The sequence below is a fragment of the Sturnira hondurensis genome, unplaced genomic scaffold (assembly GCF_014824575.4).
Source record: "Sturnira hondurensis isolate 20B ecotype Veracruz unplaced genomic scaffold, ASM1482457v3 Scaffold0014384, whole genome shotgun sequence".
NCBI lineage: Eukaryota > Metazoa > Chordata > Mammalia > Chiroptera > Phyllostomidae > Sturnira > Sturnira hondurensis.
In genome coordinates this window covers 39,490,203-39,515,993 of record NW_028087015.1, presented here as the reverse complement: position 1 = coordinate 39,515,993, position 25,791 = coordinate 39,490,203, and the positions used below count along the sequence as shown (strand labels likewise).

At 53.6% G+C, this 25,791-nt stretch overlaps 1 protein-coding gene across 3 annotated transcripts in view; it reads right to left on the bottom strand.

The window, feature by feature from the left end:
- EGFLAM (EGF like, fibronectin type III and laminin G domains) overlaps positions 1 to 25,791 on the bottom strand; it is a 137,865-nt gene that overhangs the window by 17,622 nt on the left and 94,452 nt on the right. The window contains exons 12-19 of one of the 3 annotated variants that reach the window (XM_037063204.1): positions 25,573 to 25,717; positions 22,099 to 22,288; positions 13,323 to 13,448; positions 12,091 to 12,334; positions 9,071 to 9,182; positions 8,140 to 8,256; positions 5,594 to 5,774; positions 638 to 661 (exon numbers count right to left, since the gene is read on the bottom strand). In XM_037063204.1, the coding sequence (XP_036919099.1) occupies positions 638 to 661; positions 5,594 to 5,774; positions 8,140 to 8,256; positions 9,071 to 9,182; positions 12,091 to 12,334; positions 13,323 to 13,448; positions 22,099 to 22,288; positions 25,573 to 25,717 (1,139 nt within the window). Of the gene's footprint in view, positions 1 to 637; positions 662 to 5,593; positions 5,775 to 8,139; positions 8,257 to 9,070; positions 9,183 to 12,090; positions 12,335 to 13,322; positions 13,449 to 21,546; positions 21,733 to 22,098; positions 22,289 to 25,572; positions 25,718 to 25,791 lie in introns of those variants that run through there. The other 2 variants (XM_037063205.1, XM_037063206.1) reach the window with 2 other exon arrangements.

Genomic DNA, 25,791 nt, shown 5'->3' with positions numbered 1-25,791 from the left:
GGTGCAGGAAGAACGGCCAGAGGAGCGGGGCAGAGGTGAGAGGCCCGGCAGGGAGGCCCAGAAGAGACACAAGGGTGCCAAACTGCAGAGCTACCAGGGGGCTCCTAGCCCGGAGCAGGGGACCCTTGAATTTCAGGCTCTAGAGCTGAGAACAGAGAAGAGAGGCTACCCAGGAGCTCCACAAAACCACGGTGCCCCCCTGGGTTTGACTCCACACCAGGGAGACAGGCACAGGCGGAGCCTGTCCTTGCTGTTACTGACCATGGACCTGGGCCTGTGGCTACCAGCCGTGGCTCCGCTGGGCTCCTTGAAGTGGTCAGAAGAGCTGGTCAGGCATAGATAGGCTCTGCACACGGAGCTTAAAGGGATCTGTGTGAGCTGGGTCCTGCCGCCAGGCAAGCCCCTAGCTCAGGAGCTCAGGACTTCCCAAAGTCCGGCGGGGTCTCAAGTGCGTTCTCAGGGCAGCTGTGCTTTTGGAGGGAGGATTCCCACGGCCTTGGTGGGTGTGTTCGAGTCCCAGGCCACTGGTGCACACGGCTGCCTGTGCCTCGCTGCACCCACGGCCTGTCCTCCGGAACCTGGCCCGGCAGGAGCCCCGGGCACTTGCACAGCCCCTCACAGGGCATACTGTACTTACTGTTGAGACAGTAGTTCCCACACTCTGCCGTGCGCCAGCGTGAAACAGAACAGGGAAAGTCAGGGTTTCACAGTCCTTGTAAAAACCCCACTTACACTGGAAAGCAGCCCTGTTTCCTCATAAAACCCTGCAGAGGGCCCGCTGGCCTCCCAGCCTCTGTGGCAGTTGCGGGGGGCGGGGGGGGGGCAGGCGGTGGCAAACCGAGAAGACGTGTGTAATACATTGTCTGGCACTGCTGAGGCCCCCCCGACCTTGAACCGACGGCCCCTCGTTTATTCCAACCCTGAAGAAACAGTTCCTTGCTAAAGAGTCACTTACCTCGTCAGTGATTATTACTTTTCTTGGCTCTGGGATGTGTGTGAACAAGGGGTGATAAGCCTGCCAGCAGCCTTTTCTCTGTGGAGTGGAAACTATCACCCTGATTCCCACCCCAGCACCCCGAGGGCAAGCCTCCAGAGCTCTGGTTCTTTTGCGATTAACAAAGGGCAGGGGAATCTTCCAGAAGTGACACTGCTGAGCACAATACGGCGAAAATACCCTCACTGTAGTGAGTATACCTGGACGCATGCTGGTTCTCTCCTAAGCCATTGGGGCCAGAAGCTTCCAGCTAGCCCTTTGGGGTCCTCCGTAGTTTGTTTAAATGCGCAGTACAAACACGGCTCTATTTAACTTAACCCTTTATATCTATTTTTTTTACATCGTCTTTGATGCATTAGTTGAAATGGGTTTATGTCACTTCCCCACATTTACACCTCAAAGCTGGTGCCATCTGATGACATGCAGACAACCACCCCCCAGCGACCGGGAGCCTCCAAGCTGGACAAAGTCCACGTTCCACTTGAGGGACCTGAAATTCCCAGCAGACTCTGAAGAGCTGAAGGGAGGGCAGGCTCTGTCCTGTAGTTGCAGGACGTGGCGAAGGAAGGACCCGGGGGCAGGTGGCGGGGGCGGTAATCCAGCTTTCCCAACAACCAGGGCTCCCTCACGGACATCCTGGTGGACGCGGTCCAGCCCCTGGGAGCGCTTCCCGCAGTGGGCAGCTCACTCATCCCCCGGCCCCTGGGGGACGACGCCCCCTGGTGCAGAGATCCTGTCACAAAGCACACTCTGTAGCCACCGGGTGAACACACAAACGAACAAAATCCTCTCTCTCCACACTACCAGCCCTTGGCTGTCTAAAGAACAGCGGCGAGGCTAACCACCCCCAATTTCTCACTGTTTAATCCTGCACCATCCCAAGAAAAGAAACTCCTGGTGGCGTGCGTATCTTATTAATTTGTGTTTCTATGTCCTGGGCTGTCTTAGAGGACGGCCTCTACTTACCGAAGCTATTTTTCATACACAGGGACCAAGAAACATGCATCGGAATCAGACCCAGCAACACGATGTGAACCTACTGAACACAACACAAGACGTCCTCGATGCCGTGCACATGGCACGTCAGTAGAGATCAGGGGGACCCCCACCTTTAGGAGCTTGTCCCCCCGAAGAACGGCTGCCCTAGCCCGGGCGTGGCCTCCGTGGCGGTGGGTATCTGGACTGAGCCGCATTCAGCTCACCGGCCACAGAGAAACACCTCCACCTAGTGGCCTGCAGGGTCCTACACGGTCTAAGTCCACACTGCCGCCAGCCCTGAAGGGACAGGAAGGAGGCCCGGCTCCTCTCTGCCCCAAGCAGCCTTGTGTGGCCCGGCCAGCCAGAAATCCTCCTTCAGACGTAATTTGTGAGCTTTGGCTTCAACTCCAAGTAACTTACTTGGATGTAAGGTCTGTGAGGAGCTGGAACACAAGGTGAGTAAATTGGGATGGGAGTAGAAAGAAGACCAAAAGTATCTAAGGGTGGGGAGGTGGGGAGTGTTTTTTTGAGGACAGAGGGCTTGCTGACAGCCCCATGGTGAGATGAGAAGGGGCCTCAGGGCTGGGGTGCTGAGGTGTGAGGCCGTGAGGAGGGCGGCACCTAGGAGGGAGAGCCCTGGAAGAAGGTGAGCGGGCAGTCACCGAAGTCAAGCCTCGTGACTGTCACGTCATCGGCACCTGAGTCGTGGCTGGGACTCAGGAGAACCCCTGCTCCTCCTGCCTCAGGGGGTTCCCGAGCTGGGACCGCGGCTGCATTTTCTGTAGCTGCTGCTCCAGGGAGCCTGCACCGCCCTGGGGACGGCCCGGAGCTCAGAGGGTGCTCCTGCCCCTGGCCCTGGCCCTGCAGGGACCGCAGGGGCTCCCCAAACCACTGTGATGGTCTGGGTGCCAGACCCTCTCTAGGAGAGGTCTCATCTGAGTTTGGGGCCCCAGCCACCCAGGTAAGTGTCCACTTTCCTGACAAGGTCCCTAGGGCAGTTCACCTGCCTGCCACAAACTCTCTGAGGAGGTTACAGAAAACCACCTACTGAGGAACCCCAAACGAACCCCTTGATGGAGAAGGTGACCCTCGGTGTGGATAGAGTGGGGCCTGATGCTGGTGACGGCCACACCAGCCGCTCAATGTAAAGGGACAGGTCTGCCTTCCCTGGGGACAGGGTGTTGCTTTTGAAGCATGACCTGGTTTTGAGGCAGAGGAAATACCCCAAAGCTTTAAGTATTCAATATACGAGGCTATGAGTCCCCTTACTGGATTAGCAGGATCCTCTCTGAGCACCTCGGAGGACTTCCAGCCCTGCTTGGCCGTCCAAGCAATGAATTTACCCAAATGTCTAGGCTGACCTTCTATGGCACCATTGTGGTTGCCCACTTCCCATTTCTTTCCAGTCCTTATCTGGGATTACCTGCCCTCCCCTGTATCAAAGCAGGCTGTGTTCCACTGTGTGCCTGTGGGACAATTCTCCTCCAGAGCCCTCACCGGCGCCCAGAGCCCCATTAACCCTCCAAAGCCACGTTACAGGGGAGGAGGGTCCCGCCTCCCCCGTGCGCCTCTCCGTAGCACCGGCACTGGCACCGGCCACCCTGGTGCCAGAAGGACCATCTGTTTTTCATAGAACAAGGGGATAATGGCCCAACGGGGGCAGCTGATGGTCCAGCCCCGTGTGTCACAGAAAGAGGCCCAGATGTCCCCCGGTCCCCCTGCCACTGTCCGTTGCTTGCATCCTGCCAAGAAGCCCAGAGCCTCCCCGGGGATCGGGCCCTTCATTCTGGTAAAATTTATTTTTTGTTGAACCTGAACCCACAGTCACGGGGCTGTGAACACAAGTTTTTCACATATGTTATGGCTAAGGTTCCGTAGCAGGAAACGTGGGTCAACAAGATGGCAAATGATCTGGCCCTTCCTCCTTTCATTCCCAAAGCTGCCAACCGTTCGTTTAAGCCCAGACTCTGAACGGTGACCGTTAAGGTCAGTGTCTAAGGTGGGAGCAAGCTGGCGCGGCTCGTGGTGAGACGCAGACCTTGCTGTGTGAAGTCCAGTCCCGACTGTCTGAATGAGGGGCCCCTCAGACTAAATCTCGGAGAGTCCGCACTCTGAGCTCAGCAAGGACTGCCTGTTGGAATCAGCATCAGACTCGGTCCCAGATGGGTCAGCTGCTCTTCTCTGGGGGGTTACCATAGGCTGGGCTATGTTAATAAATATAGGTCATATGATTTGCCATGCAAATGAGGTTGAAAAACTCATTTAAGTAGAATGCCGCTTAATCCTCCACCTGGCAAACTGCCATCCTTCAGAATTGCCAAGACCACTGCAAAACAACTTCTATCATTCCATGTACCAGAAATCTGCCAGAAATTGAGAGTTTTCCTCTGAGCCCTACCTCTGATAAAAATCAGGAACCTGGAGCCCTGGCCAGTGTGGCTCAGTTGGTTGGAGCATCCTCCCATACACTGAAAGTTCAAGTTCAATGCCTGGTCAGGGCATAGGCCCAGGTTGCTGGTTTGGTCCCATGCCGGGGCGCATATGAGAGGCAACCAATCTATGTTTCTCTTTCACACTGATGTTTCTCTCCCTCTCTCCCCATCTCTTCCCCTCTCTCCAAAATCAATAAGGATGCCCTCAGGTGAGGACTAAAAAAAGTTAGGAACCTGGAAACAAAATAAGAAAAACAGCATATTCCCTCACTTGGCCTGGCAGCCTGATGTCCTCCAGGCCTGGCTACCTTTCTTTTATTAGTTCCCGAGCAGGTGAAGCCATCCCGACCCCTGAACAAGCCACTCCACAGGGCCCAACACGATGACGGCCACATGTGGAAAGGCCTCTTCTGGACACCGGGCCATGGCCCGCCGCCCGCACTCAGGGGCTCATGGTCTGTGACCTGCCCCAGGAGCTCTCAGACAAGGGTGGTGCCGAGTTGCTCACAGCACCTGCTAACGGGTTTTATGGTCCTCATCAATAATTATAATGGCTGGCGTTCTCTGAGAGCCCAGCAGGCCTTCGTCCACGGAATATGCATTGTCCATTGTGCCCATACCACAGCCTCTACTGTTGCTATTTTCATTCTCATCTTACAGTGCGGAAACTGAGGCACGGGGGAGACTCGGGTAGCACAGACAGCAGCTCTCTACAGAGCTTATTTATACCTTAGTTTGGAGAAGAACAATCCTTATTTTTCTGTACTTGGTAATATGTCTTTTAATAATTCTCAAGCAGGGGCCAAAATTTAGTTAAAACATTTACCAGCCTAGCAGGACAGGCTCTGAGAGTGCCTCAGGTGGAGGTGGTCTGGCAAACAGCCAGTATTATGGGCTCACCTTCTGACTGCTGGGCCGGGAGGGTATTCCCAGGCAGGGAGGCAGGGAGGCAGGGCAGGGGCGTGGGGAAGCTATTTTACCTATGGTTACAGAGGGATTTCCACATTTTAATTACTAAAGAATCATAGTGGTTTCTATGGGATTGGCCACCTACAATGTCACTGAAATCACTGATAAAAATGACCGGAATCGCTGAGCTGGTACCCCCAGCGCCATAGTCCGCCCACAGTCTGTCCACTCCCCCCCCCCCCCCCCCCCCCCGCCGACACAGGGCTGGGCCCCCACATACCTTTCTGGCAATGCAGACCCTCAAAGCCTAAGGGACAGTCACACTCATAGCCCTCCTTCCGGGGCCGGCAGCTGCCCCCGTGGGCACAGGGGCCCGCCACGCAGGGGTGGGCGGCGTTCTCCACGTTCACACCCCAGCTCAAGTCATGCTTCACGTGGACGGTGCGGTCGTTCAGGGTGATCTTGGGGAGAGAACACGCAAAGAAGTCGGGAAGTCAGAAAACGGCTCTGCGGTTACTGACTCGCCCCTCACCCACTAACCCAAACTGCCGCAGAGAGCGAGTTACATAGAAGAGAGCAGGTCCAGGTGCTGCCTCTGTGGTGCCAATGAGGCAGGGGCGGACGCAGTTAAGTCCGGCACCTGGAGAACCTGCAGCGGCAAGGCCCCTCTAGTTCTGGAAGACCCGGTCCCACGAGAGGTCAAAGAGAGGTCCCAGTCACTGCCAACACATAAGCGGAGGTCTCACCCTGGCTGCCTAGTGGAGCCCCCGGGGGGGTTAGGAAACACCTAACGCCCAGGTCCCCATCCAGCTCAACTGTGTCAGAATCTCTGAGGGTGGAATTCAGTTATCAGTAACCTTGGAAAGCTGTCGTGGTGGTTCTAAGGTACAGCCCCCGAGGTTGGGATGTGTGCCCTAGAGCTGGGCAGGGAAGGGTCCAAAACAGAAGAACCCAAGAGGGAGCGGGGGCTCCGGCTGATGGTGGAGGGGAAGGCTCTCCCAGACTGCTCCGTGATTCTGGCTAATCCTCCCGTGGGCCCCCCGAGCCCCACTGCTGGGCCTCCCCTGTCTTCCTTCCCAGACACTCCCGAGTTCCCTTCCACCCTCCACATCCTGCCCCCTCATTCAAGACAACACTGAAACTCAGCTCCCAAGTCCTCCCCACTGCTGGGCATACTCAGTGGGACTGCCCCCCTCTGTCCCTGCAAGGGGCCTCTGGAGAAACTGGTGACTGTGGGAATAGGTTGCAGGGCTCCCAACCCCAGATAAATAGACCCATTGTTTTCCGCCCTTGACTCAGACTGTGCACCAAACTCTAGCTGCTGGTGTTTCAGTGTCTCCAATGCTGCTCAGAACTCAGGGAGAAAAGAGAACCCCCAGGGGACAACCCCACGCTGCAGGGGGTCCTAACTGGGTAGCCATGGCACTTCTTGCCTCTAACCCATGTTTCCAGGCTTGCCTTGCCCTCGGAGAGGGTCAAGGGCTGGGAGACAACTTTTCCTCAGTCCGGAGTCTCAGAAGCTGCTAGAGAGCAGCCAGAATCTTCCGTAGTCCCCCGCTCTTGCTGCAAGTGAAGGGCCGAGAAACCGTCACCTGTGGCTGAGACAAGCCAAGGATGGCAGCATTCACTGCAGGATGTGGCCCAGGAGACAGTCTGAACCCTGTGAGGGGTGGGCAGCCTTTCTGGGAAGTCAGGAGGAAAGGGTTGAGCGCGTCTGTGTGTCCGTGAGGGGCTGTGCCTGACCAGGGTGGCCGGGGGGGCGGGGTAAAGCCCCTTAGCACCTTGGCTTGCTTCCCAAGTGAGAATTTCAAACACCGGGGGGGGGGCATGGCTAAGCCCACTCATGGCGGTGGGTGGGGGGAGACAGTGGTCTGAAGTGAGGTGTCATTGTCACCACAGTTTAACAGCAAAGGCGGACATGTCAGAGTCAGCAAATCCTGCTGGGCCCCCACACCAGGATGGGCGCTCCGATGAGCAGGCCAGCACAGGGCCCCCCTTCCCCGGCCCTCCTCCGCCTCGGCTTCGAAAAGGTCAGCGGCCCACGCCCACCTGGTGACTAAGGGGAAACCGGATGACGCTCACGTGTGACACACTTTTCTCCGAACCCTTTTCCGCCCAGGTTCAGTGCTCCCAGCACTCGGGGAGGGTGAGTCAGCCCTCTGCTGCAGACAGAACTCCCTGTCCCCATAACTGGAGAGACCCTGGCTGTCCCCAGAGAAGGAAAAGAGGTGAATGGGGGTGGGGCCAGTGCCCTGGGTCTTTACTAGTGGAGTGGTCTTTTTCCTGGACCTTCTATGGAAGGACCCTTAACCTCTGCTCTTTCCTAAGAGATGGTAGGAAAGATGCTCTTTCCTTGGTAGCATGATCGACGAACAACTGCTAAACTGTGGGGGTGGGGGTGGGGTGGGGTGGGGGGAGGGGGAGGTGAGAGTCGGACCTTGCCCTCAGCAAACTGCAGAGCAGCCCTGCAGAGAAGTACGGAGTTGCTGATCAACTCCATGTACCTCCTTTCCTTTTGTATGAGTGTCTGAAGCGACCCAATGCCGGCTGCCTCCCTCAGCAGTCCCGGGGTCCTTTGGGGGTTCTGCGTTAAAAACTCATTGAGTCACATTCACGCTACATCTGCTGGGCAGAGACCCAGGGGCAGATGTTGTAAGAAATGGGGCTGGAAAGCTCTGCTGTGAGCATTAAAAAATGAAATCTTAAAAACGTGAAAACTTCATCAAAACTTCTTTGGGTACCGTGGGTTGCACACCGACCACAGTTCTCAGTTCCACTGTCTGCGGTCAAGGTCAAACAACAAGCATGAGAAAGCGAAGCTTGTACCTTCTGGATGCTCCCACTGAACGGCTGGCGGATGCCCGACTTGTCCTTCACCTCATCGTAACTGGGGACTCCGCCAATAAAAATATCCGTGTTGCAATTAATCTGTGTGAAGCCACCCTGCCAACAGATTAAAAACAAACATGGTATAAAAAACTTTAGGAAAAGATGGTTAAGACGACCACACATGTCTTTGGGTCCTTGTCGCCTGGCCCCTCCAAGACCCATCACGACCATCTGTCTTCTCCACGGCTGGACTTGCACATTGGTCTGCTTGGCTGCTGGCCACCTCTTTGAGTGTTTGTACATTTCCTAACCGCTCTGAGACTCAGGTTCATCATCCATAAAATGGGGGTCACAACAGCGACCTCACAATGTGTCGCAACCAAGGCAGTGGACAGCTAGTCAGCAGTACCCTCTCCGTGCAGGAAGGCAACCAACCTCAGGTTGGAGGCCGTGTCACTGGTGTTTTTCAGCAACACGTGAGTGGAAGAGGTGCAAACCACTTCTGGGCAGAAGCTTTCAGGGCCGGGGAGCAGTCCACTAGGCCTTCCTGCTGACCCCGTTTCTTCCCTCTGGGTCTCAGGTCAAGGCTGCAGCTGGCCGTTGGTAGGCATGTGGCATGAGTGAGTATGAACCCTATTACAGCTACTCGTATTGGGGCTTGTTTGGGACTGCCTGTGGCACCGTCCAGCCCGTCCTGACACTGGGTGGAACCACCCCCCGAGGCCTCTGTGGCTATTCTCCACACCCCCAGCTGAGGAGTAGAAAAGCTAAGTACCTTGGCCAGAGGGAAGCACGGAGGTCAGCCCAGGCCGTCTGGCTCTGGTGTCCATGCACTTGACCACTGTGCTGCTGCTCTCGTCTCCAGGACAGAAGACAAACAGCAGCCCCATCCCCCCACCCCCCACCAGGGGCACAGCTGAGTCCTTACCGCCGCCATGCCTTCTACCACCTTCTGCTTATCCACCTGTAAGAGGCCGTTCCTCGCCGTGCGGGACACACGCAGCTCGTGCCAGTGGCCGAGGGCAAGGGGTTCCTCACTCCTGTCAAAGGAAGGACACTGAGCATGGGTGAGCATCCTTGGTCACGGGTAACGCTCGTCAATCTAGCTCTGACGATGCCGGTGCCAACCTCCGGCACCCCACTCTGTCCAGCAAGAGACAACGACCATTCCTTCTTAGCAAACACAGCGGCACTAGCTCCGTTTATCAGACCCCTTCATGGTAGGGATGGTGCATTTGTTATCTTATTTATTCCTTGCAACAGGCCTGAAATGTGGGTTTGCTAGATGAGGGATAACAGGAGGATAAAACGTGATCCTTGTTGCACACGAGTTCTGAAGAAGAGAAAATTATATGGACCACAGTGTAAAACAGGGATTCTTTGGTTTACTGATATCTGCAGCATGTGTCGAAATGCAGAGAAAAGTAAGATGGGTGGATGGAGAGAAGGAAGGAAGGAAGGAAGGAAGGAAGGAAGAACAGCTGGATGGGTGGAAGGCTAGATATGGGGTAAAAGCAAACACAGCAAAGCCTTAACTGCAGACTACAGGAGGTGAGTGTAAGGGTGTTTACTGGACTATCTTTTAAGCGTTTCTATGTTAGAAATTTTTCATAATGCAGTATCAGGGCAAGGACAGGTTCCATGCTATCTGATACTGTGAAAAGGATTCAAAGTATTTTAAAAACTCAGTGTTTACTTCAAGGTGGAAGCACGTGAATTTAAACAATATAAGTTTTACACATTCCTTTTTACAGCAAGGTGTGCAAAAAGAACGCAATTCTTGCATTTGCGTTTCTAACGGTGTGGCTCCTGGCCTCCTCATTATTTTGTGGACCTGGACAACCATCAGGAATACCAATGTGCACCATTATGGAAAGGTCTTCACCTTCTTCCTTGATTTTTTTGCTCTGGCAAATGCTTTTGTGATTTGTCCTAGCAATTAGGATTTAATAGCCTTGGCTAAATCAATATGCAATAGAGACATTAGGGTCACTTTCCACATGGCCCGTGTCCACCACAAGCAACAGCGACTTAGTCACGCTCCATCCTGCAGCCAGGCTGTTGCCCGTCAATGCGCCGCTCCCTGGGTCCAGCAACATCGATCATGGCCGCCCCCAGCTCATTACAATGATCTTGACTTTTGAATCAAGTTCATAATCAATTTGACCACCGTACCCTTTTCCCAAAGTTAAAAGGATCTAGTCCATTGCACAGCCTCATGCTGTTCAGGCTTTCACGGGATTTCCTGAACTGAGCAGGAAGTCTTCGAAATGGTTTGTAACATACATGTCTTCCCCGGGGCACCTGTCACAGCGACAGTGATCACAGCTGTCAGGTGACCCTGGAGGGGGGATGGGACAAGGGTGTGGGTGGTCGGTCCTTGTTCCTCGTGCACTCTGAGTGTTCACTGCCTCTTCTGCACACCTAACACGCAAGAACTGTTTCCAGGTGCCTTTCCTGACAGGCAGGACAATAATAACTTATTTTCTTAAAAAGAATTAAACACTCCTCCTGTCCCCAGTAGGCAGAGAATTAGGAAGAGAAAAACGCTAGACTTCCGAGGCCTCGTGCACCCGTGAGCCCCTTGCTGTGGCTGCCGTGCGAGGTGCAGGGAGCCATCTGTCCTCAGGATGGGCTCGCGGCCTGGCCCTGCCTGGCTCTTGCTGGTCATTCCTCACCCAGGATGAAGCCATTCCAACGTACAAGGCGATACACAAGGTGCCCTCCCTCCTCAACTTGACAAACAGTTCTTAGTGAATTGCTCAGACTGCTTTGCATAATCATATGTACATTGAATCAGCGAAATACCCACCCAGGACGCTTTTGCAGAACCAGAGGTACAAAAACATTTGTCTGTTCCCCAAGGGGGGAGGTGTCATTGACGTGTAGGGATTCGGCCATAAGGACAGAAACGAACTGTCCTTCTGAAGAATTATGACAACTCCAATGCAGCCAGCATTTCCCATCAGCCATGAAAAGTGACCAGCTGTTAAGGGCAACACTCGGTGGTAACATCCCAGCCTCATGTTCTTTCTAAAAAACGACAGCCCACCAGTGGGAGTAGAGCTTGAACATGACCCGTGACTGCCTTCGAAACAACAGCAAACTCACCCACCTCCCGCCGCAGGGCACCACTGAAACAGAACGACCCAGGCAATTTCAAGACAGAAGAACCAGACAAACACAGGAGCAGAAGCATGTTGGCATGAGATCAGCAGGCCTCTGGCGTGAAGGTAAAAACTACCACGGGAGGCACGTGGTTAAGAAGAGCAAGACACAAACAAATAGGACAAACATACAGAAACCTCCAGATCACAGGTTCTGAGGGACTCGAAAGGGCGCCGACTCCCTGTACGGAAACAATCCATCTGCGGAGTAAAGGAGCACCAAGAGGCAGGGGAGCGGGTCTGGAGCACTCAGAACCGGTTCAGCAGACACCAGCAAGTGCCTGGGGCACCGATTTACTGCCAGGCTCTTGCCGAAAGCCCTCCTCACACAGCGTCCTGCAGCAATGGGTCTGAGACAGGTCTTTGCAATGGCTGGTGATTCGGGGTCAGAGAACGACCACCGGCGACTTGCCAAGGGACTAGTCACCGTCCGAACAGCGCAGGAGGGAGGTTACCGTTTTGAGTGAGGTCACCGAGCACACTGCTGGTCATCGCATTTCTGTTAATACTTTTTAACTGCTCATCAATTATTTGCCAAGCACCCACCAAGTGACGCTGTGGGCACAGTACTGATTAACTGTGACTCATCCAACTTCTTCGGATGGCCTGGTGTGACCCCACGTGGAAAGGAAGGCAGTCCGCCCCTGTGGGAAGCACACCTGTGTTCTTGGCCTGAGGCAGAGGATCGCTGCCTATTGGGCAGTTATTTGGAAAAGGAAACCCTGGCCCCAGGATGGCAAGACCCATGGGAAGTGTGTCATCGGCATGAATCAGGACTTACCTGAGAACAGCGGTCCCGGAGCCGCAGTCAAAGCGGAACTCCACGTGGCCGCCTGCCATGTTGAGCGACAGGAAGTCTTTGCTGCCCGTGTCGTAGCTGTACAGGAGGACGCCGTCGCCCGAGTCCGGCCGGAACGTGATCTCGAACTCCATGAAGGAAAGGTAGTGTCGAGGCTCCAGGGGCCAGGGTGTGGCAGCGTAGGAGCGCAGGGACTCTCTGAACTGAGGGACGGTCAAGGTGAAAGCTAGAGAGATGAGCAGGGCATTAGGAATCCCTCCGGGGCAGAACAAGCCACGCCCGTTTCTTCCTGGGCATGGAGTTCACTCAATTCTGTCTCTCAGCTGCCCGGCAGTGCCGTGGGATCTGAGTCCTGGCCAGTGGGATGTGGTGGGGAGGGCCGGATGGCACACGGGCCTGGCCCCTGGGACTCCCTCCATCTCCTGCGTTCTCACCTCCATCACCTGCTGGTGGATGCAGGGATCAGTGGGGGCCCCTGGAGCCCCAGCAGAGCCCCTGGAAGGTGGGGGCGTATGTCCCTGAGGAGGCCACCCTGGGGGCTGGCACCAGCACCTCCACTGACCTGCAGTATGTCTGACATGAGCAGGGATCTACCTTTGTCACGGGACAGCCCCGACTCACTGTGACACACAGGCCCTCCTCTACGAGCTGTGATACTTCACGTTCTATAGTAAAAAATTTCTCTAAGGAGGCGCCTTAGGTCTAAATCTGAATCACTGGTGGAGAAGTTAAAGCACATTCAACTCTACATGGTTTTCCAAAGGTTCCCATACCCCATGTGTGCATGCATGGGTATGCATGTATGTGCACACAGGTAAGTAGGTGTGATTGATTATATGTGCATGATCAATAGGTGGTAGTGAAATTCAGCAGAACAGCACAAAGAAAGGGAAACGAGACCACTCTGCCCATCACACTGTTCATGTGAATACACGCCTTCCCAGCCTTGCTCTGGGACTGTCAACCCTTCGGGGCAGCCTGACAAGGGCCACACAATTACAGGCTCTTCCGAGTTATCTGAGGGCCGAGAGGAGCCCACCAAAGCCTGGCCGGGAAGGTTTGGTTTGACACTTACACCTGAGGACACGCCAACCTAGTAAAAAAAGAAAAAAGATTCTCCCAAGCTTCCCAAGAAAGCAATGTTAATCCCACAAATATGCACGGGGCTTTGTGCTACTTGCAGAGAGAAACGCCATCTGCTTGCATCTCCTCACCCTCTTCACAGTGCCGGCCTTTAAACCCAAGGGGACAGAGGCAAATGTAGGAGTCGGCTCTGGCTGCAGAACAGGTGCCACCATTGATGCACGAGGTCTCGTCGCAGATTCCGCTGCTGCACTCGCCTGAGACGGAATGAGACACACAGAGACCCGTCACGAGCTGGTCCCAGACCGCGGGGCTGGCCGTGCTGACCCCTCACGGCCCAGAACACACACACTTCAGTCCCCACCCCTGCGGACACACGTCTCAGTCGGCACGACTGCAAACCGGCCCGCAGGGTAAGTGGGACTGGCCCTCCCTTTCGACTGGATTCTGGCTCCTTCCTTCTGAACAGCCACTGAGACTCTCTGAGACGTGGTGGACACAATGAATCACGTGACCAATCTGGGGACAATTTTATGACCGCTGACGGGGATGTCTGAGTCATTTCTGCTTTAATTCATCTCTCTGGTGTGCCCATAAGAGTGAGTTTCAATGCCTCCAATGTCCACAGGGTGTGCAGGTTAAAGTTCTAACTCATGTGGCCCCAATTCCTCCTGTGGGTGGAGAATAGAGGTGACAGAGACAAGCACCGAAGGGGTTAAGCAGCCGCGTCTAAGCTCATTAACTGGCTGAGTCGGGCACTCCTGGGTCTGGAGCAGGGAGGTGGGTAGGAGGGAGCGCTCTGTAAGACCTCAGCAAGTGACCACAGGATCCCTATTTCCACCTCAAATGTGTGATCTCATGAGGGAGAAGGGTCGCTGCAAGCAGAGCGGCTGAAGGTCCGACATCGGAGGGGTGGGCTAGTTCTATGAACCAGACAGACACATATGAGGGAGGCCCCTGGATGGTGCCCTTGGTCATTTTCAAGTGCAGACCACCAAACATCATGAAAACAAACAGACTTTTCCTGGGCTGCTTTTCTTCTGATTCTTTGATCTTCCTTTTTGCCTTGTGTATAAGAAATAAGTAAGACAGATGGACCAGACCACATAGGTGACCACAAAACACTTTTGGGGGGAATAGAGGGAAGGGGGTACATCCTGATGGAGCCGTGAGGGTCCAGCTCTGTGCCTGGTGGTCTCCCAGGATCCGGTGCTGCCCCCGTGTGGGGCGGAGCCACCCCTGTGAGAGGACTCGCCCTCCCTGGCCTGATTGCGTCCTCTCAGCAGGGCGAGGCTCTCATCCTTTCCTCGTGGGCCATCTGTGTTCGCTGGACTGACGCGGTTTTTCCCTTCTGTAACGCCTCACTGGGCAGTGGGGGAAGGGCTGGGGGCACTGTGCACCCAGGAGAGCAGGCGGACATCAGGGACTGACCATGGAGCTTAATGAAAGCCCTTTCAGATGGCTTGCCACTCTAGCAGGTGGGCAGGGGGGGGAGGTGCTGGCCTCTGGGAATTCCAGCTGGGCGCCACTGGACATGCAGGCAGAAGTGACCGCTGGCCTCTGTTTGGCCGCAGCATCCGCAGGTGCCAGGCAGGCTGACTTTGACCTTAAGAACCCAACTGCCCTCACTCTAATTTCTGTGGGCTGAGAGTCTTTCTCAGAGAAGGACCGGTCCCACAGGAAGAAGTGGGGCCCTTGGGTTATCTTAGATACATGTGGAAAATGTTTTACACATTTGCACTGTAGCTATTTTTAAGAGGCAGGGTGAGATGGTTGGGGGGGGGAGCCAGCCAGAGATGTTGAGGGAGGAAGCAGCATCGCAGCCACATTACTCTGGTGGTAGCATGCAAGCCAGGCGACTGTGAGCTGTGGGGCAGGAGAGAGGAAAGAAGTCCCCCAGGAGGGACAGGGACAGACGGCTGGTGGCAGAGCAAATGGAGAGAAAGGGCAGAATCTGAGGAGCACAGGGAAGGAAGAAACAGCCAGCTCCTCCCAGAATCAGAAGGGCCTCAGGGTTTCCAGTTTGCAGATGACAGGAGCTTGGCAAGAGGAAAGGCTTGAAAGAAGGAGCTGGGAGCAAAGGAGTGGGCTTTTGCTCAGCTGACACCTCCGGTGACTGAGGGGATCTGCACACAGGTGAGGGGGGAAGGGCAGCAACAATGTGGGGGTGACCCCAACACCAAGAACAAATGGGCCCGGGAGAGAGGACAGGATGAAAGGGTCCACAGAGCTCCCAGGGAACCGCGGCGGGCAAGAAGACAGAGGGAGACCCAGACAGGCAGGTTCACAGAGCTCAGGGAGCAGCTTTGCTGGGCAGTGGGAGGCAGAGGCCCCCAGGACAGGAGGCCAGACGGGGCCTGGGAGGGTTGCTGGAGTCAGGTTTTGATTGAAAGGAGCGCGGTCCCCAGGGTTCCCAAACCAGAAGGGTGGCAGGGCAATGCGGGCGTGGTGCTGGTTTGAGCTGCAGGGGACCTGAGCGAGTGTGAATAAGCGAGAGCAGGTCTGCGGACCCAGGTGGGAAAAGCAGTCCTCTCTGTTTTCCCTCCCTTCCGGCTGGACTTGAGGTTTCCCCTCAATGATAGACAGAGACAGCAAACCTCCGTTGTTAGCAGTTCTTGCAACTTGGAACCACGGACCTGAGTTGTTGCCATTTCATATCCCATTTATTGCAGAGATCTCAAAATATCATCTGTGCTGCTGACTATCTGGAAATTGTGTCGCTATTGCCACCATCATGAAGTAATCTCGTTCTTTAATATTTTACACAGTGGCCAAAACATTATTATTAATATAAAAAATTTAGAATACTGTATAGCTTTAGTTCAATTTACTTGTTTCCTATCACATATATTATTCTCTCCATTTCAAAAGCACCATTCTGAGAAGAGGCCCAGAGCCCTCCCCCGACGGCCAAAGGGGCCCGTGGCACAGAAAGGCTAAGAGCCCTTGGTCATCGAGAAGACGGAGTCCTGGCAGAAGGCCCCAGGCACTCGGGGTAGTTTGGGTGTGAAGTGTGGATGAATAGGTTAGTTTTAGTCAGGAGAAAAACTTTCAAACCTGAGAGTGGAAGGAAGGAGGTGTAAGATCTTGCATACAAAGAGTGGGCAGGAGTTCCCATCAATGTACAAACAACTTCATCGGCCCCGGCACCTACCACAGACCGGCCGCCATGGAGGTTTGTGCAAGATAACGAAGTGAGGGTCAGAGGAGGCACCGGCCTTCCTCGGAAGGGACAGAAGGTGGGACATCGTGGGGCGTGCACTGAGGCAACATGGCCAACAAGCTGCCTCCCTGCCCCCACCCCCCAATCCAGCCCAGTAACTGAGGTTTGTCTGTTCCTTCCCCTGAAGATCTGTCGGGTCTGCCAGCCCTACCCCGCTGGGGCACACCACCATTAGCTCCGGTCTGGACTACTGCAATGGCCTCCACTGGCCCCCACTGACCACACCTTCCCACAGGCTGTCTGCAGGCGGGGGCGTGGGGACCGCTTCAGAACACACGCGAGACCGTGGTACCCACCTCTCCCCACTGCTCCCTGGGACAAGCCCTGGCCTCTGCCCAGAATGCACCTCCCTCTTCCCTATTTTCCAACTCCCACTCTTGCTTCAGACACTGCGGTCACGCTGCATCCCCAGAAGGGCACTCCCTGACCTGCAGGCCTTGACACCTCCCCCTGGTGGCACTGTCCTTGCTCCTGTGCGTCCCTCACCCCAGATTCACGTTTACTGGTACGGCTGCTTCATTCATTTGTTCTGTCCTCATGGCCACCACACCAGGGCTGCACTGGGCCCCTGCTCTTGTTCTTTCCTCTATCCCCAGTGCTCAGCATTGTGCCTGGCACCGAGCAGGTGCACAAAGAAACACACGATAATGTAAACAAGTGAGTAAGAGTGATACACCAAGGCGAGACTCAGGGCCACCGCAGACCTCTGGAGTCCCACGCAACTTGGGAAGTTGGCTCTGTGACACGGCTCTGGAGGGTGTGGCGAGGCCAGACAGGACTGGAAAAAATAAGTGGTGGCAGTTTAGGTTTGAGAATTTGGGTGGAAATGAGAAAAGAAGAGGCTGGGCCAGAGAATGCAAAATTTTGCTAGGATCGCTGACTCCTGTAGCATGTGAATGTGGAGAGAGTCCAGTAGTGGGGGACAGTCTCATGGAGGAGATGAGGTGGGGTGGGGGCCGGACAATGAAAAGCCCCTGTGAGGGGTGGAAGCTAGTTTGTGGGGGTGGGGAGGTGGGACGGAGGAAAAGCTGTGGTTGCCGGTGACACTGTCAAGTTGGAGGTATCAGATGGAAGCCTGTATGGTGTCTCCACCAGAAGCTCAGTCTTCCCCATGTGGGAACTGCATGGAACTCACAAGAACTTGAACTTCAGGACTAACTCAAAATAAAGCAAGTACGGAGGTGGAAGAAAGATGACCGGCCCCGTTTCTCTGCCCCAGCGGGGACAATGGGAAGAGGTGAAAGCAGGCAATGTGACCGATGCCTGCCGTTTGCGTTCAGAGAGAGAAATCGAATAACCCAGCAGGAGCCCAGACCCAGCCAGGTGAGCGCCTGGCGCACCTGCTCAGTGGGGAGGCTGGAATCACACTGTGTGAGAATTTAAAACGCTGTCAGAAGTGGGTCCTTGCTTAACTCGGCAACTTCCGAACTGCCTGCCAGAGGTTGCCACGCAGGCTCAGTGCTGCCAGAGTGTCCCTGCTGGGTCACAAAAGGAGAGGAAGCTTACCCCCTGCTCTGTGGGTGGGGTGAGAATATCAGTAACAGGCAGTATTTAGAACACGTTCGCTATGGGCAAGGCCGTGTCCTAGTACTTTATGTGCATGCAGCACAATTCACCTGGACAGAATCATCTTACGAGGGAGCTACTGTTCACAGATGGGGAAACTGAGTCCCAGAGAGGTCAACTGGCTGGCCAGACCCAGGCCATCTGCCTCAGAGTCCAGGCTCTTAAACAGTGCAGGAGACTTTGCAGGAGACTTCTGATGTACCTGCTGCTTCTCACGCCCTCTTTTCTATCCTCACAGAGGACGTGCTTATTGACTTTAGAGAGCAGGGAAGGGAGGCAGAGAGAGGGGGAGAGAAACATCGACTGGTTGCCTCATACACCCCGACTGGGAACCAAACCTATAACCCAGGCATGTGCCCTGACTGGGAATTGAACCAACGAACTTTCAATGTACAGGATGATGCTGCAACTAACTGAGCCACACCAGCCAGGGCGGCTTCTCATGTTCTGAATCATCCCAGATGCCCAGGAAGAGGGGTTTGGAAGACACCGTCCCACCACAGTGGGAGCTTCCTCATCGTTTTGGTGATCACTGTCTGCTGTCCAATTTCAGTGATTGGCTGGGGAAAAATACCATAGGGCATAACAAGCGATGTAAAAATGACCTGTGAATAGCAATTCTTCCCTTTGAAGTAAACTCCATCTTTTGGAGTTTTGACAATGGTATGATCTCCGGGAGTGAGCAGAGTGAAGGGAAGCAACTGGAAGCCTGTCTGGGACCCCTCGGTGTGGCGTGTGTGGTGAGAGGGTGGCACTGGAGCCAGAACGACCGAGGTCACACTCAGGCTCTACCACCTACCAGCTGTGTGACGCTGGGCAAGTGACCTGACTGCTCTGTGCCGCCAGCTCTCATTAGCTAGGGCTAATCACAGCACCTCATGCAAAAGCATCTTGGAAAGATCAAAGTAGTTCAGAATGGCGTCTACACCTAGTACACGCTCGGCTAACACGGGCTACAAAACAAACAGAATACGCTGTGCCCGGAGACGGGAGGAGTAGCCAGCACGCTGGCCGTGGAATCTGGGCAGTGGGGCGTGGTGATGGCCGGGCACTCTCCCCACACAGCACCCTGCAGGTGGAGGGAAAAGAGACCCAAGAAAGGGACTTGCCATTTCTTGCCAAGGACAATGTTGTGTGAGGATGTAGTGCCCAGAGATGCGGCACCACTGTGGGGTGACGAGTCAGAGCAAGGGCGCCACGGAGATACCAGCCCGGAGCTCTGACACCTCTGAGTCGCCGTTCTGGACTGAACTGTCTCCCCGAATCCAGAGCATGGAGCTCTGACACCCCCGTGTGCCTGGATTTGGAGATGGGGCCTTTGGGGGGATTGAGGTTAAATGAAGTCACACGGGTGGGCCCGAATGCAACCTGAGTGTGTCCTTAGAGAAAGAGGACAAGACAGCAGGAATGGGAGCACAGACACGCGGCCACAGGCGGACGTGGTGAGAAGATGCCACCTGCAGGCCCAGGAGAAACCAAACCTCCGGCACCTTGAGTTTGGCCTTCCGGCCTCCAGGACTGAGAGAAAATAATTCTTTCTTTCCATTGTTTAAAACACCCAGTTGGTGGTATTTTACTAAGGCAGCCCTAGAAGGTGAAAACAGTCAATTAACCAACCTCAGAATTATCTATCGACTGCCTTCAGTGATAGAATAAATGTGCTTATTGTTTGCAAAACAATCCTAATCTTTTCAACAAACAAGGCTGGAACAACTAGACAGCCACATGCAAGAAAAAAAAAAAAGAGGAAGAAAACAGATACAGATCTTAGGCCCTTCACAGAAACTAACTCAAAATGGATCACAGACTTAAACATAAAATATAAAACTATAAACTCCTAGAAGATAAAACGAGGCACAAACCTCGGTGACCTGGGTATGCGGGTGACTTTTTAGATACAACATCAATGGCATGACCCATGAAACAAATAATTGATCAGCTGGACTTCATTACAATTAAACATTTCTAATCTGCAAAAACAGTGTCAAGAGAATGAGAAGACAAGCTGCAGACTGGGAGAAAATATTTGCAAAAGAGACATCTGATGAAGGACTATCTTCCAACACTTACAAAGAACCCTTAAAATTCAACAACTAAAAAACTCAACTGAAAAGTGGACTAAAGACCTTACCAGATACCTCAACAAAGAAGATAAACAGACGGCAAATAAACACATGAAAAGATGCTCCACTACATACGTTGTCAGGGAAACGCAACTTACAAGACACCCTCACACGTCTGGCACAAAGGCCAAAATCTGAAACTCTGACACCACCCAGTGCTGGCAAGGGTGTCGTTCATTCCAGGGGGGCGTACAAAATGGGGCAGCCGCTCTCGAAGACAGGCTGACTGCTTCTTACAAGACTAAACACACTCTACGGTGATCGAATAATCACTCTCTGGTATTTATCCAAATGAGTTCAAAACTATGCCCACCCCCGAAACTAGATGTTTATAGCAGCTTCATTCATAATTTACAAAAATTGGAAGCAACTAAGATGTCCTTCAGGAGGTAAATGGATACACTGTGGTCTAGTCAAACTAGGAGATGTTATTCGGCACTAAAAAGAAGTGAGCTATGAAGCCACGACTCACTGAAAGAAGCCAGTCTGGGAAGGCAACACACCGTACGATTCGGCTGACGTGGCAGTCTGAGAAAGGTCACACTACAGAGAACACAAAAGGATCAGTGGTTGTTGGGGGTAGGAGGAGGGAGAGGGATGAACAGGCAGAGCACAGAGGACTTTTAGGGCAGTAAAAATACTCCATATGACACCACAATATTGAATATATATTGTTATACATTTGTCCAACCCACAGAATGTACAACTCCACGAGTGAACCCTAATGTAAACGATGGACTTCGGGTGATGATGACGTATCAGTTCAGGTTCATCAGCTGTAACAAAGCTGGCGCTCTGGTGGGGGCTGCTGATAATGGAGGCTGTGCGTGGGTGAGGTGAGGGGGTAGGTGACAAATCCACGTACCTTCCCTCAATTATGATATGAACGTAAACTTCTTAAAAAATAACATCTTAATTTAAAACAAAAAAGAAAAGGAAAAAAACCAATCCTAGCCCCCTATTTTGGATAAATCCCTAACTTCTATAATCCCTGGTTTCTTCATGTATAAAACAGGTGAAATAATAATTTTTGCCTCCGAGACTTAAATGTGAGGAGTGAGCGAGCGGGCCCAGGAGAAAGTGCTGGGCACGGCGGCCGGGATCAGAACTGATGGTTGCCCTCAGCCCCGGAGAGCAGGCGAGCCCTCTCCTGGCATCGCTGTGCTGGCTGTTCCACGGGCGGGTGAGCTGCACGCCGTGCGGTCCAATGAGACCACGCCACCCTCCATGAAGAGGGCTGAGGGGCGGCTGCATGCGAGCCAGGGCTGTGCAGCCTGTTGTTAGATGTCTTGGGGTTCAGACACGGGGTCTGCAGAGCACCCACCTCACCCCCGGGCCCCCCCCCCCCGCTTTCTTCTGGCTACATGGGGGCTGCACCCCTTCCAGGCCCACACAGAAGAGGCCGTCCCCCGAGAGCACCCCAGCCCGCCAGGGCCCACTTACCCACGTCGGCCCCGCTGAGCGCCTTCCCCACCGGCCAGGGCCTCATGTCCACTCTCTCCCCGTTCACGGAGAGCAACTGCACACAGCCCTGAAAGCCGCGGTTGGTTCCGGTGGCTCTGACCAACCAGTAGGTACTGGGAGCCCCACCAAGATACAGAGGCGTCCGGAAGGTGATTTTACTGTAGTGGCCCTTTAAGAAAGACGAAAACGGTGATTCACGAAACAAAACAGAAAGTCAGAAATGCAACTGACTGACATGATTAGGATGTAGTTTACGCCCATCCATATGTATCNCGGGTGAGCTGCACACCGTGCGGTCCAATGAGACCACGCCACCCTCCATGAAGAGGGCCGAGGGGCGGCTGCATGCGAGCCAGGGCTGTGCAGCCTGTTGTTACATGTCTTGGGGTTCAGACACGGGGTCTGCAGAGCACCCACCTCACCCCCGGGCCCCCCCGCTTTCTTCTGGCTACATGGGGGCTGCACCCCTTCCAGGCCCACACAGAAGAGGCCATCCCCCGAGAGCACCCCAGCCCGCCAGGGCCCACTTACCCACGTCGGCCCCGCTGAGCGCCTTCCCCACCGGCCAGGGCCTCATGTCCACTCTCTCCCCGTTCACGGAGAGCAACTGCACACAGCCCTGAAAGCCGCGGTTGGTTCCGGTGGCTCTGACCAACCAGTAGGTACTGGGAGCCCCACCAAGATACAGAGGCGTCCGGAAGGTGATTTTACTGTAGTGGCCCTTTAAGAAAGACGAAAACGGTGATTCACGAAACAAAACAGAAAGTCAGAAATGCAACTGACTGACATGATTAGGATGTAGTTTACGCCCATCCATATGTATCTTTCAGACTTCAACCCACAGCAACATTCAACCCACAGCCACCCCAGGAAACTCGGGAAGCTTCTCAGAGGGCTGTTTGGAGAAAGGATGATTTTGGAAAGCGCAGAAGGGCAGGGCCCACAGCAACCTGACAGGCAGTGGACCACGTTGGGCATCCAAAACAAACTTTCTTTTTCCAGTCCTCACACCAATTTACTGTGTACCTTGGATGGGTCACAGAGCTACACTGTGTTTCTAAAGGCGATAATACTAATGTAGTGTATACGCGAGCTAACTTTTACCCTTCTCCGTCCTCGTCACCTTCACACCACACCCTGCAAGAGATATCTGGGCTGGGGGGATTCCAAACAGACTTTATTGCAAAATATTTAGAAATTTGCTTATGGACACAGCTATTTTTTTTTCAAGTGTTATTACAGTTAGGTGGAGACACTTCCAGTCAGAGACAAACCACAACCTGGATTGCAGGTCTTGAGGTTATAAAACACAGAGCTGAGCAGTAGGTGGAATAAAATTAAGCCACCCTCGGTCATCTGTATTTTGGCTATGGAAATATCACATTCATTTGGGTTAACAGCTATAAAGAAGAATGCTGGGAAAAGGCACGCTGCCAGACTTATAAATTGTCCAGAAGTTGAGCCACTGAATGTAATCTTTATTTTTTACACTTCTGTTACCAAAAAGTGGAGCATGTCGTTATCGCTCTATCTTGGCTACTGAACAGGTGAGACTCCTGCGTGGATGGCACAGTGGCTATGAGCTGGCAGGTGTGAAGTGCATACGGTGAACTTGAAGGACTGTCTGCCAGCCACTGGTATGCTGCATGTGTTACACTATCGGAGTGCCCCACTGGTGTGATTCCCAAACATCCTCAGAACTCACTGGCCCTGTTCCCTGACCCTGACCAGGGCAGGGGCCCGACTGCTCAATCCTTTCCTCCTGTTCTGGAGCATCAGGTGCACTGTGGGTATCTGGTCCCTCTGAGGCTCCCTTCACGACATCCCAGGCCACAGCCTTTGAGCCTGGCCTGTACCTTCCTCTGATAAGGGTTGCCTTCAGGTCCCTGGAGATGTGCTTTGCCTGCTTAGGCAGAGAACTGGACCTGCCCCAGAGTTTGCATTCGCCCAGCACAGCCCTTACCAGTTTTTAAGGAGTGCAGAAGTATGACAATCCAATTCACTTGCTTTGGGTTGCAATTCCTCGGAGGTGTAACATATACTCCAGCTTCCCGGTGGGCTGAGGCAGAAGCCAGACCCTGAAGGACTCTGCCCAGGATCTCACTCACGCTGACTTTAGTCCTGCTCTGTCCCTCGCGCCCCTCCCTTACCGGTCTTCTGTGATGGCACCTCCCTATGCATCATTTACACAAGACTCCTCATCTCATCAAGTCTGCTTCTGGGGAACTCCAACTTCAGACAGAGTCATTTTCTCCCCAAACAGCTGATTAAACTTTCCACATCTGAGGTCCTGTTTACATAACTTGCTTAGCAAGTCCTGGGAGTAGGGAGACAAATGTTGCCCTGAGTATCCATAAAATTATATACTTCTTACAATTAATTTTTATGTTCCTTAAAATCACAGACTCTTAGAATTGGAAAAAATATGAAAACTCATTTAACCCAAGCTCCCATTTAATGCTGGATTCCTGGACATCGCTACCAAAAGGTTCTGGTAAGTGACTTTCCGAACACCCGCAAGGACAGGGAGCCATCCCTGACACAGCCTGTGAAAGCGCTGCACACCTTTGTGTGGTCGGGCAAAGCTGACACCGGCTCCCCCAGTTCCCCTGTTTCCGCTTCAGCCTTGGGATCCACAGAGGAGAAGTCCTTCCGCCCCAACGCTCTCCCTGTGACTCTGATGAAAAGCCACCACCCACACCTTCATCTCCACTCCTCCGATCTAAGCAATGCTCCTTCAATCCATCTTCCCAGGGACCTCCAGTCATCTTCCTGCTTCACAGGCTGCTCTTTGGACAGGCTCTGGTCCGTCCGTAGCCCTCTTACACTGGGACCCCAGACCCGAAGAGAAGCCTCTCAGAGGACCAGAGTCGCCATTAGAGCACTGGAAGCTGTACCCACAGTCACCAGAATAAACCAGGATTGCCTCCTCCCTTTTCCTAGATGGCATGGCTCTATTAATGCAACCTGTAATTTCTTCAGCTTGTGGTTACCACATGGCTCCGTTTATTAACCTACATTGAACTTCCTTGCTTTAAACCTTAAGACACTTTCACAGGTGTTGCTTCTATTATAGGTTCTTCAACCTGTTTTCATGTTAGTATTCTGGACCCAGGCTCAAAGCTCCTCTATTCCTATCAAACTGAATTTTAGTCGCATTGTCCCTATTGCTCTGGCACAGATGTGACTCCAGTTCATTTACTCTCTTTTCCTTCTCTATAAATAAGTGACCTCACTGGGTTCACATTTATTATATTTGGATTCTCATTCCTTTGGGACCACTGGGGTCCGAATTAACGGGAAACAGCAAGGCACGGCCCTTTGTACAGCATGTCTTGCAGTAAAGAGCCCAGGCGGGGGAGAGCTATCTATGCATACACAAAGGCTTTCTTGCTACATTTTTCCTCGGAGAACACAGACACCTGACTGATTATAATTACAGGCTCAGTTCCTTGGCGGGTTGCTAACCCAAACTGCTTATTCCAAACACAATCCTAAAATTGCCCCAAGCATGACAAATATATGAATACTTAGGTAGGTGATTTGCTGAGCTGCCCAATGGTTAAATTGTTTTACCGCTTCCTATAATCATGGTCCCGAAAGGACAGATGAGTGGTGTATTCCTGCACACTGAACCAAGTGAACCTCTCGGGACCACCTTCCAAAGCCACAGGATTGCAACATCCTCGTCTTAAAAGCCAGCCTGGAGTCTGGCACCAGTGTGGCTTTTTCCTCCAGCCCTGGCTTTCGTGTCCCCAGGCCCCCGCTGTGACGATGTCTGCAAACTCAGCTCTCTCTCTGGGACGAACGCGTGTCCCGAAGGCCCGCCTGGAGTGGCAAGATCCAGCAGGAGCGCACCAGAGCTCGGCTGCATGGGGTCGCCACAAAAATGGCTGCATGGGTGACCTGCCACCCGGAGCTTGGGTCCTGCCAGGTCCGCCCCTGCTCTCGGGATGTTTACGGCGGGTGCCAGCTGGGTGGGCGGAGAGGCAGGTGCGCACTCACCTGGGACTGGCCTGTCACTGGCGTGTTGTTGTGCAGCTGCAGCAGCCCGTTCAGCCCGTCTCTGTAGAGCGTCACCATGTGCCAGCCCCCCAGTTTGATTTTGGTCTCGCTTTCGATGATGGCGACCCCAGTTCCACAGTTAAACCTGTGGAGGAGGAAAAGGAAAGGAAGGCTCTGTGATCAACAGGCTCAGTGGGTCTTCAGACCCCACGGACATCA